Consider the following 20552-nt stretch of genomic DNA (forward strand, 5'->3'; position numbering starts at 1 on the left):
CACAACTACTGAAAGCCCAAGCACCCTAGGGTCCATACTCTGAAACAAGAGAAGATACCGCAAAGAGAAGCCCACGCACCACCTAGAGAAAAGCTTGTGCAGCAATGAAGACCCAGCAGGGCCATAAATAAATAAATAAAATTATTTTTTAAATGTAGAAAGTAAATGCCAATAATACAAGACTAGGTTATGTAAAATGATAGTATGTGTATTCTTCCATGTGTGTAGCCATTGAAAGTGATGCAGACCTATATCGGACACCAGGGAAAGCGGTCCAAGTGTTTTACTGAAGAAAAGCAAATTGTAGAACATTATATATAATTTGATCCCATTTATGTAAAAGTATCAGAGAAGGCAATGGCACCCCACTCGAGCACTCTTGCCTGGAAAACCCCAGGGATGGAGGAGCCTGGTAGGCTGCAGTCCATGGGGACTCTAAGAGTCGGACACGACTGAGTGAATTCACTTTCACTTTTCACTTTCATGCTTTGGAGAAGGAAATGGCAACCCACTGCAGTGTTCTTGCCTGGAGAATCCCAGGGACGGGGGAGCCTGGTGGGCTGCAGTCTCTGGGGTCACACAGAGTCGGACATGACTGAAGTGACTTAGCAGCATGAAAAAGTATGTGTGTGTGTGTGTGTGTGTGTGTGTGTGCACAAATGTTCATATGTAGAGAAGACCAGAAGTATGTTTAGCAAACTTAACAAGTCATCTCTGGGATCTGGCTTTGGCATTAATCTTTTACTTGTCTTGTACTTTCTGTATTGTTGGGGGTTTTTGTTTTTACAATGAGTGTGTATCATTTTCACTTAACCAAAGGTCTCTTTTTGTAAGAAAATGCTAGTTTCATCAAGCATATAATATCAAAAACAGAATGAAAGGATGCTTTCTGCTTTTGGAGTTCATCAGAGAAATAATCATGCAGTATTCAAGGTTTGTCTCCAGTTTCCTTCTTACGAAATGTCCACCCCATCAACCTGGAGCATGTTGCCTGAACACGCACGATCTCAACTGGTGGTCAGGTAACTCCTCCTAAAGATGTTGATAATGTCAGGGCTCAGTTAGCATCATGAAACTCAGGATACTCCTGGCCCTTTCATTGCATTCCCCTCTATTTGGCTAAACATCAATCTCTACATAAAAGTCAACTAGATTCTAGGGCATAAAGAAGGCACGTGGCTTTTTTGATGAACTGCAATTGCTTCAGAGATTTACAAAGCTGTGAGTATCATAATGTTCACTAGAAACTATTCAGTTAAGCCTCTCAACCCTAGATGTTTGTTTACATCCCACTTCCAATTCGTGTGTTTACATTCTTACAAACTGGATGTGATGGAGCCTCTCTCAGTCCTACTGAAAATGTGATCTGTGTGGACTAATGCTGATCCATGGACAGTTCACAAACCTCAAAGACAGAAGCAGATATTTTAGGGTAAGCATTTAGAAACCTTTATAGCAATTTGAAAGAGCAATTTTACACTGTTGAATCAAAAATAAGTAAAAGAATCCGGGCTTATATTTTGCATGCTTTTTAAAATTTTATTTCTTCAGTAATAGTTTTTATTACTAATAGTGTGTTATAAAAGAATCAGTCCATGATAGATTAAAAAGGTATAAATTTCTAATTTTTAAAGAAAGCTCCTTCACCTCAGTTTACGGGGTGAAACTCATTTCCAGCAGTCTGAGTATATTAGCATATTGTTTCCCATTGCTGCCATAACAAATGACCACCAATTTTAGCAGCTTAAAACAACACAAATTTATTTTCTCCCAGTTCTATGGGTCAAAAGTCCCAGTGGACTTTTCTAGTTTCTCAGCTCAGCCTCACAAAACTAAAATTAAGGTGTCAGCCAGCTACGTACACTTTCATTAGGAATGCATCCAACTGTTAGCAAAATCCAATTCCTTTCGCTGTGGACTGAGCCCTTTCCTCACTGACTGTCAGCTAAGGGCCATCTTCAGTTAAAGGCTCCTCTCCAGTCCTTGTGCTCTGAATTCTTCTCATGTCTGGAATTCTCAGCTTCTCCTTTGAATGCATCTCTCTTGCTTCCATTTGGAGGCTGTTCTCTGCTTTTAAGGGCTTGGGCCTTGCTGTGGACCGAGTATCTGTGCCCCCCAAAATTCATATACTGAAATTTAATGCCCAATATGATAGTCTTAGGAAGTAGGTCTTTAGGAGGTGTTCAGGTCATCAGTGGAAAGCCCCCAGGAACTAAAGGATTAGAGCTCTGATAAAAGGAACCCCATGGAGCTCCCTCACCCCTTCCAACATGGGGAGAAGGTATCAACTATGAACCAGGAAACAGGCTTTCACCAGACACTGAATCTACTGGTGCCTTGATCTTAGACTTCCCAGCCTCTAGAGCTGTGAGAAACACTTTTCTGTTGTTTATAAGCCACCTAGCCCGTGGCATTTCACTATAGAAGCCTAAATGGACTAAAAGAGGCCCACAGGGATAATCCTGAATAATCTTCCTCTTTTGAAAGCCACAGCCTTAATCTCATCTGCAAAGTCCTTTTGTAATGTAACATAGGCACAGGTTAGAGGGATTAGGATGTGGACGTCTGTGAGGGGCTATTATTCTGCTGACTGCAGACAGGGCAAGGTGAAGTCCAGGAGAACTCACATATTTGGTCTTCAAGCAGAGAACCGAAAGGCTAAAATGACAGGAATAGACTATAACGAAGGAACGGCAAACAGTGCAGGTGGCTGTGGAGGACTCATCAAACTCCTCCAGGAAGCTGCCTGAGCGGATCCTGACAAGGTGGACCCTAACTGTCTTGTGTCTCCAAGATGGCTGCTTACTGAGCACTTTGCTGCCGCTGCGCCATCAGCGGAATCATCAAGTGAAGGCAGGCAAATGGGGGTGGCTCCTCTTGACTACCTGAAGGGGAGGCAAGACGCAGGAATACAGCAATGTAAACACACGATTGAAACAAGTGAAAAATGGAAAGAAGCTGGTTATGTGTGAAGAAACAAAGAGTTGTCCATGATCTTACCTCCTTATGAGGCAAAGTTGTGAATAAGAAAGCCCTTCAAAGTCTTCAGAGCAGAAAAAGATGCTGTCGGAGCTGGCTGTTTGAAAAGGAGAACAAAGACGCCACAACCTCAATTCCGAGAACATTCAGACGGTAGGTCAAATCCTGGTGCTCAAGGACACTCGGCTTTATCCCGTCCCTCCTGCATCACTGCAGACAAGCCTTCATTGCCCAGTTCTCGCCTCTCCAGGCTGTTGCTTAGACGCCCACGTTTACATCATTGTTATTTCATCCCTTCACGTTCACCACTTCGTTTTAAATCAAACGTGAAACAAAAATTGATTTCCCAACCTTTCATCTTCCTTCGTTTTATATTGCAAACCTCTAAATCTCATTTCAGGTTATCACCACACGATAAATTACATACATCTGAAAATGGATTTTTCCAAAGGTCTTTTCTCACCCTTTACGTTTCAGCATGACCAAAGAGCATGATTCTAATTACAGCCCTGCACATCTGACCCTCAGCCTGCTAACATTTACGCCCATGATTTTTTAACTTTTCTTTAAATAGAATTCTCAGCCAGGCAAAGCACTCACTAAACAGCTCACTAAAATGTGAATAGCTTCAATGTCCTGCTGGAGTTGTGAGTGTCACTTCTCTCTTTTTGGGTTTTGCTTGCTTTCTCCCTTAACATGTGTGGGTTTTAAAAATCCCACCTGCTACAAAGCACCAGTATCTATCAAGCTTACTGCCCTAGGTTCTGTAGCTGTAAAGTTGATATAATAGTCAAAATTGGCTATATTCTATGGAGAAACCGGAGAAGTTTATATGGTAGACCCATATAATTGTAGAGAATTCAAATATTAAGGTAGGTTTTCTTTCCACATGAAGCAAGTAGGGCTGTAAGGAAGGAAGCCTCAAGACAGAACATTCATGAGTATCACAGGCACACCGCACTTAACTATACTTGACTTCATTGTGTTTCACAGATTCCATGATTTTTACAAGTTTAAGGTTTGTGGCACCCATGCTTATGGGTGCCATTTTTCCAACAGCATTTGCTCCCTTAGCGTCTGTGTCAAATTATGGAATTCTTGCAATGTCAAACTCTTCCATTTTTATTATATCTGTCTTAACGATCTGTGATCAGTGAGCTTTGAAGTCACTAATATGACTCATGGAGGGCTCAGATAATGGTCTGTATTTTTTAGCAATAAAAATTTATTTTTATTAATTTTTTGATGTGGACCTTTTTTAAAGTCTTTATTGAATATGTTACAATATTGCTTCTGTTCTACGTTTTGGTTCTTTGGCCACGAGACATCCCCAGTTCAGTTCAGTCGCTTAGTCATGTCCAACTCTTTGCGACCCCATGAACCACAGCACACCAGGCCTCCCTGTCCATCACCAACTCCCAGAATCCACCCAAACCCATGTCCATTGAGTTAGCGATGCCATCCAACCATCTCATCCTGTCGTCCCCTTCTCCTGCCCTCAATCTTTCCCAGCATCAGGGTCTTTTCAAATGAGTCAGCTCTTCGCATCAGGTGGCCAAAGTATTGGAGTTTCAGATCAAACCCACACCCCCTGAAATGGAAAGTGAAGTCTCAACTGCTGGACCTCCAGGGAAGTCCCTGCAATAGAAGTTTTTTAAATGAAGGTATGTACATTGGTTTTTAGACATAATGTTATTGCACACGTACCAGACCACAGTATAAAAATATCTTGGGAAAACAAAAAATTGGTATGACTCCCTTTATTGGATATTGGCTTTATTGCAGTATTCTGGAACCAAAGCCACATTATCTCCAAGGTGTGCCTGTATGTGTGCTTGCGGGATGAGGAAGGAGGGTGTATAAGTAGACACCAGTCAGTTATCTCCACTCTCTCTTGTCCACAGAACTGATTTCTTCCCCCACCATTACATTATAATCATTCTTATCAAGATTAGTTATAGCCTGCTGCTTCAATTCCACTAGTTTTTGTCCTGTTGGGCTTCCCTGGTGGCTCTGACGGTAAAGCGTCTGCCTGCAATGCAGGAGACCCGGGTTCGATTCCTAGGTCGGGAAGATCCCCTGGAGCAGGAAATGGCAATCCACTCCAGCACTCTTGCCTGGAAAATCCCATGGATGAAGGAGCCTGATAGGCTACAGTCCATGGGGTCGCAAAGAATTGGACACGACTGAGCGACTTCACTTTCTTTACCTGACTTCTCAGCTGTAACTGATACTATCAGAGTCCACCATTCAAGCAGGGTTTGAACATTAGCAGCCAAGACGCTCTCCTCTCAGTGGTCCAAGCCTCAGAACTCTTCCAAGATCCTAGATGCTGGCCGCACTCACCTTCTGTGATGGCCCACACTGTCTGTGGAATGTTTCTCTCTGAATAAATCCACTTCTTACCTATCAAAAAAAAAGACCCTAGATGCTCATTACATCTGTCGGAACAGCTATGGATCTCTGAACTCAGCACACACAGTTTGCTTTCAGTACCCAGCACACATTGTGATTTAAAATATGTCAACGAACTCCTTGATATTTCCCTCTTCAAGAATGGAGATTAATTCCCTTCTTGTAGACTGAACTTAGTGGTTCTTTTTTTCTTAAGGTCTTTTTAAAAATATGTATTTATTTATTTAGCTGTGCTGGGTCTTAGTTGCAGCACCCAGAATCTTTTAATCTTTGTTGCAACATGCGAGATCTTTAGTTGTGTGCAGCACGAGAACTTGGTTGCGACACGTGGGATCTAGGTCCCTGACCAGGGATGGAACCCGGAGCCCTCTGCGTTGGAAGCTCGGAGTCTTAGCCACTGTACCACCAGGGAAATCTCTGGACTTACTGATTCGTTTCTAGTAGTGTGTCACACAAGGGACAATGAGATGAGAACACAGGCAGGGCAACTTCCTTCTTGTTCCCTTGGATCACATGCTCTGGAGGCAGCCAGCTGCCCTGTCACAAGGACACTCAAGCAGCCCTGAGGACAGGCCGACACGGGGAGAAACAGAGGCCAACAGCCGTGAGTGGGGGCCATCGTGGAAGCAGTCCTCAAACCTGCAAGTCAGTGTATCACCAGGACCACCGCCCAGATAAACTACTTCCAAATTTCTGACACATACAAACTGTGAGGTTAAAATTTTGTTATTTGAAAATCACTAGTTTGGGGATAATCTATTATGCAAGAATAGAAAAAACAAGTATTACCAGGAGCCTGTATTACATCCTCTCTGAAATACCAAGCTGTCTTTAATTCCTGACTAGACCCAACCAAAACAAATGCCAGTATTTTCTGAGCTAATCACTGGCTGGCATTTTTGGGAATGATTTAATTAAAAGCTAAAGGCTTTGGACTTTTAATTATAACTTTACCACAATTCTAAACGGTTCGATGGCTCTGATTTAGTCTTTCAATGTGTAGGCTGGGAAGACAGATTATATGATATAGGTGGTTTGAATGCAGGTATATTCCATGTGTTCTCCCTATACAATTGCCTTCCCCCTCTTTGCCTCTGTCTCCCTCTCCCCACTAAGTAATTCTAGCGAGGATGAGAAGGGGGCTAAGGAAACTGAGGTACACTGAAATTTAGAAACTTGACCAGCTTATACTGCTAGTAAGTAGTGGAACCAAGATTCAAACCAGATCATCTACTTTCAAATTCTGTGCTCATGATCATTGTGCTATGCTGCCTCGTGTGTGTGTGTGTGTGTGTGTGTGTGCACGCGCACGCACGCGCGTGTGATCACATTTCAAGAAATAGGTAGAAGTTCTCAAATTCACCAGTATGTTTACATACGTGGTCTACTCCTTAGTTGATATTTCCTCCCATGGTGCTTAACCTGTTAATAGTTAAATTATTAACTGTTTTATGCAATGAAGATGGACATCTACATACACACACATATACGAATTGGGACACAAAGGACAGTGTAGGCTTTTCTGGAGAAGAGTACCAGATGGCAAACATATAAACAGTAGAATTCAAGTGAAATATCTTTAGATTGCTTTATTATATGCAAATATCATTCCTAGTACACAATCTATGAATCAGTTCCTCAGAGGTATTTAGTGCAATGATAAACACATCACTTTTTACTGTGTTTACTTAAAAAGGAAAAAAAAAATCCAAATCACATTGGGAGATCTTTATTAATTTAAATTGATATTGTTAATTTTGTCTGCCAAGTCCTTAGTAAATAGACCCTTATTTGATACAAACTTCCAGGTTCTTCATAACACAGGATCATCATGAGGACTAGCAGTTATCAAGAGTTTTGTAATGATTAAAATAATGTTCAAACAATTCATAAGTTACTTCACCGAAATACTTAAAAGAATATTCTGGGGAGTGTTTGAAAGATCTGCTTATAAATAGTGACTGATATACTTAGTTAAGTATTTGGTGCTGAAGATAAACACTTCTTATATAAAACATTGTTTTAATACATTGCTCTACTGATGAAACTAGTTTATTAGATATAATACATTTCTAACACTAAAGAATAAAGCTTTATCTTCATATTTACTTTATTCATAAGACTCTTATCAATGAAGAATGCTGTACCCAACAATAATAAACTGGCAGACTGCAATAATAAACTGGCATATTCTGTAAAAGTGGAAAAGAAAGCTGCAACAGAACAGACCAGATAACTGCCTTACACATTCTTTACACAAACAGCCCCTTTCGAATAGAAATAAACGCGGACCAAACGCTTTTAGTTTTTATGCCTAGGTGGTAATTACAAAGCTGCACACGCTTAAGAGAAAAGGAACAACAGTGATACAGAACACAGTATTTTTAACAATTATAACACATTTAACATCCTCAGTCGACCACTGGATTCTCAGATCAGATTGGCAACTGAAATTTCACATCCACCTGGGCTTGCTTGGCTAAGGTCACTATCTCAGAGAGCTTCACAACCTGAAAGGAAAAGAAGACAATCTTTGTCTCTATTTTCACAAGAACACGGAATCAGAACAATTGGTCAATGCGAAATTAACTGCATCTTCAATCCTTTTCATTTAAAACATCTGGGCTACTCTGATATTGTTATAAACTACTTCACAGTCTCAGAAGCATCTGCCACTCTGGCATGCCTCCATGCTAGGCTGCTTCAGTCATGTCCAGCGGTTTGCGACCCTATGGACTGCAGTCTGCCAGGCTCCCCCGTCTGTGGGATTCTCCAAGCAACAAAACTGGAGTGGGTTGCTGGGCCCTCCTCCAGGGGATCTTCCCAACCCAGGGATCGATCCCATGTCTCTTACCTCTCCGGCGCTGACAGGAGGGTTCTTTACCACTAGTGCCACATGGGAAACCCTTGCCACTCTGAGGATGACAGTCAAATCTAACACTTCATAACCTGCATATTATAACCCACACTAGATTCTATTCACATATAGAAAATCAGAAGGTATTAGACACATATCTTATATATGTATATCTCTTTTTCATTGCCCTATTTATATCTTTAATTTTTTCCTCTTTTTAAATTGAAGTTTAGTTGATTTACAATGTTGTGTTAGTTTCAGGTATACAGCAAAGTGATTCAGTTACTCATATATAGATTCTTTTCCAGATTCTTTTCCCTTATAGATATTGAATATAGTTCCCTGTGCTATATAGTAGGTCCTTGCTGATTATCTATTTTATATATAATAGTGGATATATGTTAATCCCAAACTCTTAATTTATTCCTCTCCCCCTCCCTTTTACCTTTGGTAACCCTACGCTTGTTTTCTATATCTGTGTCTGTTTCTCTTTTGTAAGTTCATTTGTGACATATTTTAAACTCCACATGTACATGGTATCATACAGTATTTGCCTTTCTCTTTCTGACTTCCTTCACTTAGTATGATGATCTCTAGGTCCATCCATGCTGCTGCAAATGGCATTATTTCATTCTTTTTTATGGCTGAGTAGTATTCAATTGAATATATGTGTATGTATATATACTGCATCGTCTTTATCCATTCATGTGTTGATGGACATTTAGGTTGCTTCTATCTCTTGGCTACTGTAAACTTGCTGCTATGAAAACTGAGGTGCATTTATCTTTTCCAATTACAGTTTTCTGCAGATATATCCAAGAATAGGATTGCTGAATCATATGGTAGTTCTATTTTTAGGTTTTTGAGGAACCTCCATACTGTTTTCCATAGTGATTTCACCAATTTACATTCCCACCAAAAAACTGTAGGACGTTTCCCTTCTCTCCACACCTTCCTCAGCATTTATTTATAGACTTTTCAGTGATGGTTTTGCATTTCTCTAATAATTAGCAGTGTTGAGCATTTTTTCATGCGCATGTTAGCCATCGATCTGTATGTCTTCTTTGGAGAAATGTCTATTTACATCTGCTGCTCGTAACTATCAGAGAAGGCGATGGCACCCCACTCCAGTACTCTTGCCTGGAAAATCCCAGGGATGGAGGAGCCTGGTAGGCTGCAGCCCATGGGGTCGCAAAGAGTCAGACATGACTGAGCGACTTCACTTTCAGTTTTCACTTTTATGCATTGGAGAAGGAAATGGCAATCCATTGCCTGGAGAATCCCAGGGACGGGGGAGCCTGATGGGCTGCCGTCTCTGGGGTCACACAGAATCGGACACAACTACACAATGCAATACTACACAACGCAAAGCACACCTAAATAAAAGTTTGGGGAATTCCCTGGTGGTCCATTGGTTAGGACTTAGAGCTTTCACTGCCAGGGCCCAAGTTCAATTCCTGGTCAGAGAACTAAGATCCTGCAAGCCACATAGCATGGACATAAATAAATAAATAAAAGCTGATTTTTAAAATATGTATATAATCCTAGAATGTTGGGATAGGAGCTTGAATCTAGAAGTTACTATTTTACTTCCTGTCAGTAAGTTAACAATTATCAACCTGAATTCCAATGTTCTCTCTATAAATCTATCTGAGAATATTCAGCTGGTACCATACAAAATATACAAATTAAACATATCTAAAACCAAACAACAAATTTAGCTTCTCTCCTCTCCAGCAGAATAGTTAGGAGAAGGTTTTAGACACCTTGAGTTCAGATCCCACTCTGATGTTTACAACATGTGATCCTGAATAAGATTAATGTATCGAGCTTTTGTTTCTTCATCTATAAAAGTGGATATTATATCAGCGAACTTACATTAAGTCAGGTAATAGTGGAAGGGGAAAAAAAGGCTTAGAATTGCATGCATAATAAATTATAAGTGGCAGCAACTGCTAATATTATCACCATATTATTAATACCGTCATGACTTCCATAACCTCCTACTCACTAGAAAAACACTACAGACACAACTTAAATCAACTGTTCACTTTTATCTTCCACGGTTTATCTGATCAAGCTCCTACTGATTCTTACCCTTTCTCGCCATGTCCAAAGAGCTTTTCCTAATTCAGGCTCTCACTGCAAACAAGCATATTTTCAGAGAAAAGTTCTAACCTACTCATTCCCTTCACCTCACCTCACATCTAATTACTGAACTAGCCAGACTCCTACTATCCCTCACTCTTTCCTTCAGCAACTGATCCCACATCTCAGTGTCAAAGCAGGCTTTCTGAAACACTTTCTCCCTACCATACCCTTACTCAAAATCTTAATTTGAACTCAGGATTGTGTGTAAGTTCACAATGAACTGTCCATGAACTTCAGATAAAAGTCAAAAGTTGGCATTTAGAAACACCTCTGTTTCCACTACAGAGTATTCACCAAGATAAAGTATTAAATAAAAGAAATGAGGTAAGATATATGTTACCATGATGTAATGTGGGAAAGTGGAGAGATATATGTACACACATACATACATACCGTATTTGTGTTTTTAAAGAAAGTGAAAAGATGAACTAAGAAATTCTAATAAAAAAAAAAATCTGATTACCTATGGGGAAGGAAGAAACAGTAATAGGTATAAAGGCTAGCTTCTCTGAATATATCTTGTTTTATACTTTGACTTTGGAACCATGCAAATATTTGCAAAAAAAAAAAATTAAGCAATTACTTTAAAATAAGGAAATGAAACTGCATCAAAGTGGGATAAAACAAAGAACTATTTCACAAGAATTTTAGAATCCAGCAAATTTGGGGAAATACTTCAAAGGACAAAAAGAACTGTGGACACAAATCTACTACTCTACTTTCAGTAGACATATTGTTGGTATCATTATTATAAAACTGTTCTGTTTGTATTGAGGGACAAAGCAATGAATATTTATGTTAGCATGGAATGGGAAAAAAAAGAGAAACATATCAGATAAAAAAAATAAAACTGTACTCCTGGATTTGGAAATATCAGTACGTGCTCATGTATTTCTCTCTTTAAAAAATATGTATTTTCCTAGACTTGAAACTTAAAATCTAGAAACCATGAACAACCCAAAAGTTATAAGTACCCTTAAGGTTTAAATTGTGATATATAAACACCATTTGGCTGATTTCAGGTCAGCAGCAAGAAATGTAAAAACGAGCCTGACTCCAAAAGATTTGTATCCTGTGCTTGAACGTGAATGGCCTTAAATCTGTTTCAGCTTTAACAATAGAACTTTACTTGGGCAATATTTGCCCATTCTGGTGTAACTTACGTGACTCTATTGCTTAACAGCTGCTGTTGAAGCTAGTGTTCTTGTTCAGTTCTATAGTGTTCAGAATACCTTTTGTCATTGAAGATGTGAATGAAGTGTGCATGTGCATCGACTGTTGAATTCACTTTTGTGCCATTTTTGTAAATACAATAGTTTTGCACAGCCTCTCACAACTGTCTGTATTACTTTCACATATTAAAGAGTAGATAATGTGCCAACCAGAAGCACAAGAGTTCCTACAAAAAACTCTGTATATCATTAGAGCTTTTGTATAGTAAGAGTGGTTTATAGTCTTGGGGTTATAGAATACCAAACTGAAATCTTTGCTCAGTCTGCCATAGACTTAAGCTTTTTCATTTGTTAGTAGTACCCATGACATTCAGTGGCCTTGTGCAAATATGGTATGTTGCTTAGGCGTATCTTTTGTCCTATGCAGAACGTTTCATTTTGACTTTTATGAAAATTACTATTCATGTAATTTATATAAACTTTTTTAATGTAGAAACTTTTTACTTCCACAGTCAATTTAGGGGACACTAGAATAAAATACTTCGCCTCTTGTGGCCCCTCCTTCTTTTTTGCTTCTTTGACTCACATTGTGTTGGGCTGTGCGATTCAGCCTTTTCAGAAACATAAGTGTCTGTATGTTCACTCTTGAAATTTGCTCTGCTGAATGCTGTATTTTCTAACCCAATAATTACATTTTCCTTATAATTTCTCAGTTGTTAACCACTCTTAATCCTGTATTATTACTAACTGACAGTTGTTTAAATAAAAGGAAATTTATAATAAAACAAGTATTTGAGAAGATTGGCCCAGGAATCTAGTCAGGATGAGCTGAATTTTAAGTAGTAATAATAAGCTAAGACTTGTGACAGTTAGAGCAATTTACATGATAGGTGGAACAGATAATATGTATTTAGATATTTTGCTTCTATAGATGTCATTTTAATAAAATGTAAATTTTAAAAAAAAAAAACAAAACAAACAAAAAAAAAAAAACGAGCCTGAAACACCTCATTACACCAGAAAGCATATCATAGGACGTGTGAGGAGTCAACGTGAAGAGGTTCTCACTGACCACAGATGGGATAATCTAAGAATCAGTAAAAATAACTAAAATGGACTGAACCACATCAAATGTATTGAAATCCATGAGTTCAAAATAGGATGTGCATACATGCATGCCATGTAACACACAACACACACCTAAAAACAAAAACTAAGAAACAAAAAAGCCTGTGTTACTGTCATAGGCCATACTGGAGGCACTGATACCATCAGCGCCTTAGCATCATCAACTCATGTACCTGAAATGATTTATGCAAATTTAAAGGTTTTAAATATCTACACAAAATCATTTAAAATTTACTTATCAATGAAAGCAAAGAATCAAGTAAGTATCCTGCCTTTTCTAGGCAAAATGGGCACCATGACAATAAAATAATTGATACAAGAAAAGTTTCACTTTTTATATGTATTCCATATAATAAATAATTACAGAATTAGAAAAATCACCACTTTTGCATAAAATGTTACATCTAAGTTATAAGTGTCAAGGACTGCTAGTATTATCTGAGCAGTTACTTGACATTTATATACCTCTTTATGTACTTACACAAAATCAACAATAAAATATTCTTGCTTCCCGCTCCCCAAAATCAAATACATATACGATCAAGCCTACAGACTGAACTACCAGTTTACAGGGAGTATAGGAGCAAAGGAACATGTTAACACATTACTGACCAGGGGATTTTTTGCAGAAACTAACACCTGTGTCAGACTTTATTTTTTGGGGCCTCAAAATCTCTGCAGATGGTGACTGCAGCCATGAAATTAAAAGATGCTTACTCCTTGGAAGGAAAGTTATGACCCACCTAGATAGCATATTCAAAAGCAGAGACATTACTTTGCCAACTAAGGTCCATCTAGTCAAGGCTATGGGTTCTCCAGTGGTCATGTATGGATGTGAGAGTTGGACTGTGAAGAAGGCTGAGCGCCAAAGAATTGATGCTTTTGAACTGTGGTGTTGGAGAAGACTCTTGAGAGTCCCTTGGACTGCAAGGAGATCCAACCAGTCCATTCTGAAGGAGATCAGCCCTGGGATTTCTTTGGAAGGAATGATGCTAAAGCTGAAACTCCAGTACTTTGGCCACCTCATGCAAAGAGTTGACTCACTGGAAAAGACTCTGATGCTGGGAGGGATTGGGGGCAGGAGGAGAAGGGGACGACAGAGGATGAGATGGCTGGATGGTATCACCGACTTGATGGACATGAGTTTGAGTGAACTCCAGGAGTTGGTGATGGACAGGGAGGCCTGGCGTGCTGCGATTCATGGGGTTGCAAAGAGTCAGACACGACTGACCAACTGAACTGAATGCCTGTGGCCAGCAATATATTATGTAAGTTAATACTGAAACATTCCAGTGAATAGTGTTCAGGTAACAATGTATTAATACAACTCTGGTCAATAAATTGTTAAATGTCACCCCATAGATACAATCATTAAAATCCAGACTATAGGAGACACTACTAGCCCATCAGCCTGTTTTGTTTTCAACAAATAAACTTAAAAAGGGGGGTGGGGGTGGGCAAGGGGGAATCTATAAGGAGAAATTTAGTGATATATTAACCAATTGCAAGCATAGATTTATTTTGATCCTAAATCTAACAAAGATCGTAGGCAAAGTATATTTATGAAAATCAGAGACGTTTCAACACTGACTCGATTCTTTTTTATAAAATATAAACCTAATACCACTATCCCACCTGAAATAACAATAATTCCTTTATATCATCAATACTTTTATCTTTTATAGGCACATGATGGTATGTATGAAATGATATAGTGTCTGGGATTTGCTTCAAAATAATCATGGGCAATGGAAGGAAGTAGGTAAAAATTAGATGAGACGAGGTTGGGCATGAGTTGGTAACTGTTTAGGATGTTGGGATATGAAAGGTATATGGGATTCAATATTCCTAGTATTTAAGTGAAACACTAATTATTAGCAGTATTAGCTGTTCACTTTAGAATCGAAGTGCCTGTTAACCTTTCAGACACTGCAAATTTTTCCTTAGATCAACATAACCCGTTTACCATTTTAGCAGCTTCGTCCAAGTCATCACAAGCAAGAATTTTAAGTCCACTGTCCGCTATCAGTGCCTTAGCATCATCAACTCGTGTACCTGGAAATGATTTATGCAAATATAAAGATGCTTTAAATACATACACAAAATCATTTAAAATGTTTGTCACAATATACTACAAATATAAAAGTTCAACCAACTTCTGTCATTTAATACAAATGCTTCTAAACCAAAGAAAATACTGTAAAAACCTGGAGCCATCTTGTAAAATACTTTGCCTTATCACATTAATGGTAATTCTGACAAGTCGGAACTCAAGACAACGCATAGCAAATAATGTATCAATTTATACCAAACAAAACTATCAATAATTTTGTCCCAATGTTAGATTTTTTTTAACTCACATTTTAAAAAGTCTCTATTATACACTCTTATTTTTAAAATACAGCTATTTATTTTTAATAGCTTCAACTGTAGGGCTGACTTTTTTTTTTTTACTTTATTTTACTTTACAATACTGTATTGGTTTTGCCATACATTGACATGAATCCGCCACGGGTGTACATGAGTTCCCAAACATGAACCCTCCTCCCACCTCCCACCCCATATCATCTCTTTGGATCATCCCCGTGCACCAGCCCCAAGCATCCTGTATCCTGCATCGAACATAGCCTGGCAATTCATTTCTTACATGATAGTATACATGTTTCAGTGCCATTCTCCCAAATCACCCCACCCTCTCCCTCTCCCTCAGAGTCCAAAAGTCCGCTCTACACATCTGTGTCTCTTTTGCTGTCTCGCATACAGGGTCATCATTACCATCTTTCTAAATTCCATATATATGTGTTAGTGTACTGTAAAAATACAGCCATTTAAAACTAAATTTAAATGAACTAAACTCCCTGGAATTACGAACTTTTAATAATGAACTTTTAAAAGTTTAAATAAAAGTTTAATTATGAACTTTTAGAGTTAGTGAAACAACTACAAGATACCTTTTACACTCACCTTGTAACCGTACCACGATCGGTATTTTAATTTCCAAATCCTTTACTGCCATGACTATACCCTGTGCAATAACGTCACACCGCATGATTCCTCCAAAAATGTTGACCAAAATAGACAGTACCTGTCAATAAAATGTTTTGGGAGGTTAAAATTTTAAAGGAATGACTCTTTTTCCTTCCTTCTCAGGAACACACTCATATCTGGGCCTTGTGTGTGTGCTCAGTCACTTCGGTCATGTCTGACTCTCTGCAACTCTAGGCCTACAGCCCACCAGCTCCTCTGTCCATGGGATTCTCCAGACAAGAATACTGGAGTGGGCTGCCGTGCCCTCCTCCAGGGCATCTTCCCCACCCAGAGACTGAACCTGCATCTCCTGTGTCTTCTGCATCACAGGCAGATTCTTTACCACTGAGCCACTGGGAAAGCCCTATCTGTGCCTTACAGAAGCTAACCCCACAGAAACATTTTCAGACCAAACAGCCATACTGTCTGCGTGCAGCTCTCCTCACTGAAGTCTGGCAGTCCACTACCCACCAAAATTTCCTTCCCCTCCTTGGGTAATTTCAACACCTAGTTCACAGTTTCTTCTCTCCTGTTCCACATTATGGAGAAGGCAATGGCACCCCACTCCAGTACTCTTGCCCGGAAAATCCCACGGACAGAGGAGCCTGGTGGGCTGCAGTCCATGGGGTCGCTAAGAATGGGACACGACTGAGCGACTTCCCTTTCACTTTTCACTTTCATGCATTGGAGAAGGAAATGGCAACGCACTCCAGTGTTGTTGCCTGGAGAATCCCAGGGACGGGGGAGCCTGGTCTATGGGGTCGCACAGAGTCAGACACAACTGAAGTGACTTAGCAGCAGCAGCAGCAGTTCCATATTAACAAGACCTCCGGATTCCGTTTACTTGCTTCCTATTAAGCAAAGCCATTAGTCCAGGCCACGTGGTAAGACAACGTTATGTGCAAGATCTCCAGCTTAGTCCTCACGATTTCTCTTCATTCTTCCCCATCAACTCTACCAACTTTCCACAAACACCCCATCCCCCAAAGCACTCAACAATGTGGCCACTCTTTGAATACAGGCCACATTCAAACCTCAGGGCTCATTTGGGTCAGCATTCTTTCATGATCACATAGTCAGGCCACGCTGATTCTCCCAGTTTATCAGCTCTGTCTTCTGTTCTTCTATAGCACTACATTCAATTCATCAGCCTCAACACACTACAGAAGGCCTTGAAGGGAAAAACCATGTGTTCCTAAATCCAAGCCCAGTGTCCAATACAAAGGGACAGATGTATACAGCTACTTCCATGCTATCCACGTTGTCACCCCGGGCTCCGGGCCTGCTTCCGACTCCAATGCCCCAGCACAGGAACTCTTCATGTGCTTCTCTCCATTCTTGTACACAGGCCTCAAAAGCCATGCTTAGAGATATAATAAGAACTCTAGTTCACATTATTGGGATTCCCTGGTGGCTCAGACAAGTAGTCAACGGTTAGGTAATTAAATAATGCTCTGCTTTTAGAGTTTTTGCCAAAGGAAGCTACAGGAATATAGTTCCAATAAAATTTATTTTAAAAAGAATAATTATAAAACAAAAGAAACAAAGCACATTTTGTATCTCATTTTAGTTTAATGCTCTTTATAACGTTGAATATGGCAAATAAGTCCATAGACTCAAAGGGAAAGAGCAATAAAATGAAAAATTTTATTAAACAATTCTAGACTCTAACACCAAGAAAAAATACACAGCACCATCAATAACAAATATTTATTAATGACCTATGTATGCTCAACAAGTAAAACTATGTACTCTACTAATTAATCAAGTTACTTCTTACCATTCAAATCTAAAACACAGGTTCTGCCCTTACCTTTTTATCTGAAGTGATAAGTTTAAACGCTTCTGTTACTTGATGGACTGTGGCACCACCACCAACATCAAGAAAGTTAGCTGGAGTCCCTCCATGGAGTTTTATTATATCCATCGTAGCCATAGCCAAACCAGCACCATTCACTATCAAGAGAGGAAAATGATTTGTGTAAGCGACAAACATAAAGAAAAGAAGATTAACCAGTCCACCTCTAACATAAGAACATGTGGTACCGAGACAGCCTATATTTCCGTCAAGGCCAATGTAGTTGAGATCTGCCTTAGCTGCATCTTTGTCCCTTTCATCTTCCTGGGTCCAGTCCTGCAGGTCAAAGATTTTCTTCTGTCGGTAAGCTGAATTAGCATCAAAATTGATCTTTGCATCCATACACAGCACTTTAAAGGAAAAAAAGAAAGCGATTTTAATTTCAAGATAGGAAAAAAAAACTATACAATAACCAAATTTTTTTTTTACTTTAGGGGAAAAAAACATTTTGTTACTTACTGAAAGCTTTTCAACTCATGTTCACAACTGACTCAAACTATCTCCTGAATAAGAATATGTGAGAATTTAAAACTGTCCCATCAAAGTTACTGCTTCTACATCTCTCCTAAGCAACAGATAAGGAAGAAAGAAAAACCTCAGAAGCATTTAATGTTCTTTTTAATCACCAAGAAATAACAGTCCATGCTCTTAGCTAATTCCATTGCTTGGGTTCTGGGTCCCAACTCAAGGGCACTGTCACAGCAATTCTGCTTTTCCAGCACCATAAATTTCACTCCACTTTTCCATGGGCTAAATTAAACTGGCTTGCAAAAAAGGCTATCCTTTCCCCCACCTAATGAAAAGAAAGAAGAAACTCTTTTACCCACTACCTCCCTGCTTACTCTCCTCTTCTTATACAGCATTATTCACAGAAAAAGTTAGCTGTTTAAATCTGGAGTCAGCAAACTATGGCCCATGGGCCAGAATCAGCCTGTGCTGGTTTTTTAATGGCCTGGGAGCTAACAAAGGGTTTTACACTTTTATGAATAAAGTTATCAAGAAGAAAAAACAAAGGGTAAAGGAAGGAGAAAAACAGCAGCAACTGAGACTATACACGGCCCACAAAGCCTGAAATACTTATTATCTGCCAATACCTATGCTTAACTCACTGCACCAAGTTTTCCTCCTGCCATTCTCTCTTAAATTCACTCTAGTCAAGCTTTTACCTGCAGCGCTCTACCAAAATGGTCCTTACAAAGGCTAATTCTCTGACTTCATCTTTCAGTATTTTATCCCTTCCTTGCTCCAATCTAACTACAACATTGTCCTTACTCCTGAATGGATAGAGATGAAAAGAACCAAGCAGTTTCAGCTGCTGCCCAAAACAAGAGACAAAGTTTGGAGTCAGCCAAGTTAACTAACAACAACAAAAGCCAACCATTCTTTCAGAGGAAGAAGACAGAATTCAGCCTCCCAAAATGTCCAGTATAAAAATTACTACATCTCTTAAGAAACAGGAAAATGTAACCAATGGCAAAAAGGAAAAGCAGTCAAAAGAAATAAAACCCAAGATGACTCAAATTTTAAATTATCAGAGAACTGTGAAACGGCTTTTTTAAACATGTTTAAAATGACTTAAAGGAAAATATGTTCATAATAAAGCACTAGATAAGAAATATCATCAGAAAATAAAACTATGAAACGAACCATATTGGAAATCTAAACTGAAAAGTACAAGATGTGAAATCACTGGTGAATGATAATATATATGTTTCTCATATGCTTCAGATCCCTTGTATTTTCATAATCACTTACAAATTTATAAACTGTGGCATATCTATATATGTTTCTTATATGCTTCAGATCCCTTGTATTTTCATAATCACAAATTTATAAATTGTGGCATATCTATATACGACAGGATTACAAACACTAAAGTAAATGTTTTAGAAGAATATTTCAGTAAACACAAAAAGTGCTCAAGGTACGTTCCCCCCAAAAATCTGCATATAACTTTATAGACAGCCCTCCACATCTGTAGCTTTGCATCCACAGATTCAACCAACTACAGAATGTATAGTACTGTTGTACATAGTTACTGGGGAAAAAAAATCTGTATATAAGTGGACCCTCACAGTTCAAACGCATGTTTTTCAATGATCAACTGTGTATCTATTTTTTTTTAATGAGGATTACATGGACTACATTACTAAGGAACGAATCCTTAGTAGGCCTCCAAGGCATACAGACTCAAGAAGATCAAGACAGGCTCACTAAGTTGAGGGTGATTCTCCAATAAATACAACCTGGGGTGAAATACCTAGGAAGCACATTTCCTAGGCCTGAGCTCTGTAACAGTCAGTAGAACCAGCCACTGACAACTGTGCTAACTAAGCAAGGGTACGTGTAATAGCAGCAAACAGAGCCCACGCTCAATTCATAGTGTTCAAAAGAGGGAAAGCTTTTAAGAGATGTACATACGGTTTTTCACCCCTATAAATCACAAATACCAAATTAACTGCCAAAATCACTAGGCCAAAATTAATTTCCTGCTCAAAGATTTCTCTCAACTGATTTAAAGTCCACAAGTAAAATAATCACCTGGCATCCTGGTAAGACTAAAATCAATCCACTCTCCTTTATTCAGCTTTTGCTGAGTCCCTGCCATGTGCTGTGCTGTGCTTAGTCACTTAGTCTTGTCCACTCTTTACAACCCCATGGACTGCAGCCCACCAGGTTCCTTTGTCCATGTGGATTTTCCAGGCATGAATACCAGAGTGGGTTGCCATGCCCTCCCCTTCAGGGAATCTTCCCAACCCAGGGATTGAACCCAGGTCTCTCCACATTACAGGCAGATTCTTTACTGTCTGAGCCACCAGGGAAGCCTGAGTTTCTGCCATGACCCTTCATAAAGCGAAGTACATGGTTCTGAGAAATAACTGTGCCTGAGATCACTGTTCCTGGCAGTGGGAATGGCCTGGGTTTGTTTTTTTCCAAATTTGGTAACGGAGGGTCAAAGCTGTGA

At 39.3% G+C, this 20552-nt stretch overlaps 1 protein-coding gene across 3 annotated transcripts in view; it reads right to left on the bottom strand.

The window, feature by feature from the left end:
- The window catches only part of SUCLA2 (succinate-CoA ligase ADP-forming subunit beta), an 84063-nt gene that overhangs the window by 17084 nt on the left and 46427 nt on the right, over positions 1 to 20552 (bottom strand). The window contains exons 7-11 of one of the 3 annotated variants that reach the window (XR_009595183.1): positions 17776 to 17937; positions 17543 to 17685; positions 15667 to 15787; positions 12573 to 14757; positions 6969 to 11452 (exon numbers count right to left, since the gene is read on the bottom strand). Coding sequence is in view for 2 of the 3 variants with exons in the window: in XM_042254690.2 (XP_042110624.1) it covers positions 7830 to 7904; positions 14669 to 14757; positions 15667 to 15787; positions 17543 to 17685; positions 17776 to 17937 (590 nt within the window). In the remaining variant the exon portion in view is untranslated. Of the gene's footprint in view, positions 1 to 6968; positions 11453 to 12572; positions 14758 to 15666; positions 15788 to 17542; positions 17686 to 17775; positions 17938 to 20552 lie in introns of those variants that run through there. The other 2 variants (XM_042254690.2, XM_060394325.1) reach the window with 2 other exon arrangements.

The sequence above is a fragment of the Ovis aries genome, chromosome 10 (genome assembly GCF_016772045.2).
Source record: "Ovis aries strain OAR_USU_Benz2616 breed Rambouillet chromosome 10, ARS-UI_Ramb_v3.0, whole genome shotgun sequence".
NCBI lineage: Eukaryota > Metazoa > Chordata > Mammalia > Artiodactyla > Bovidae > Ovis > Ovis aries.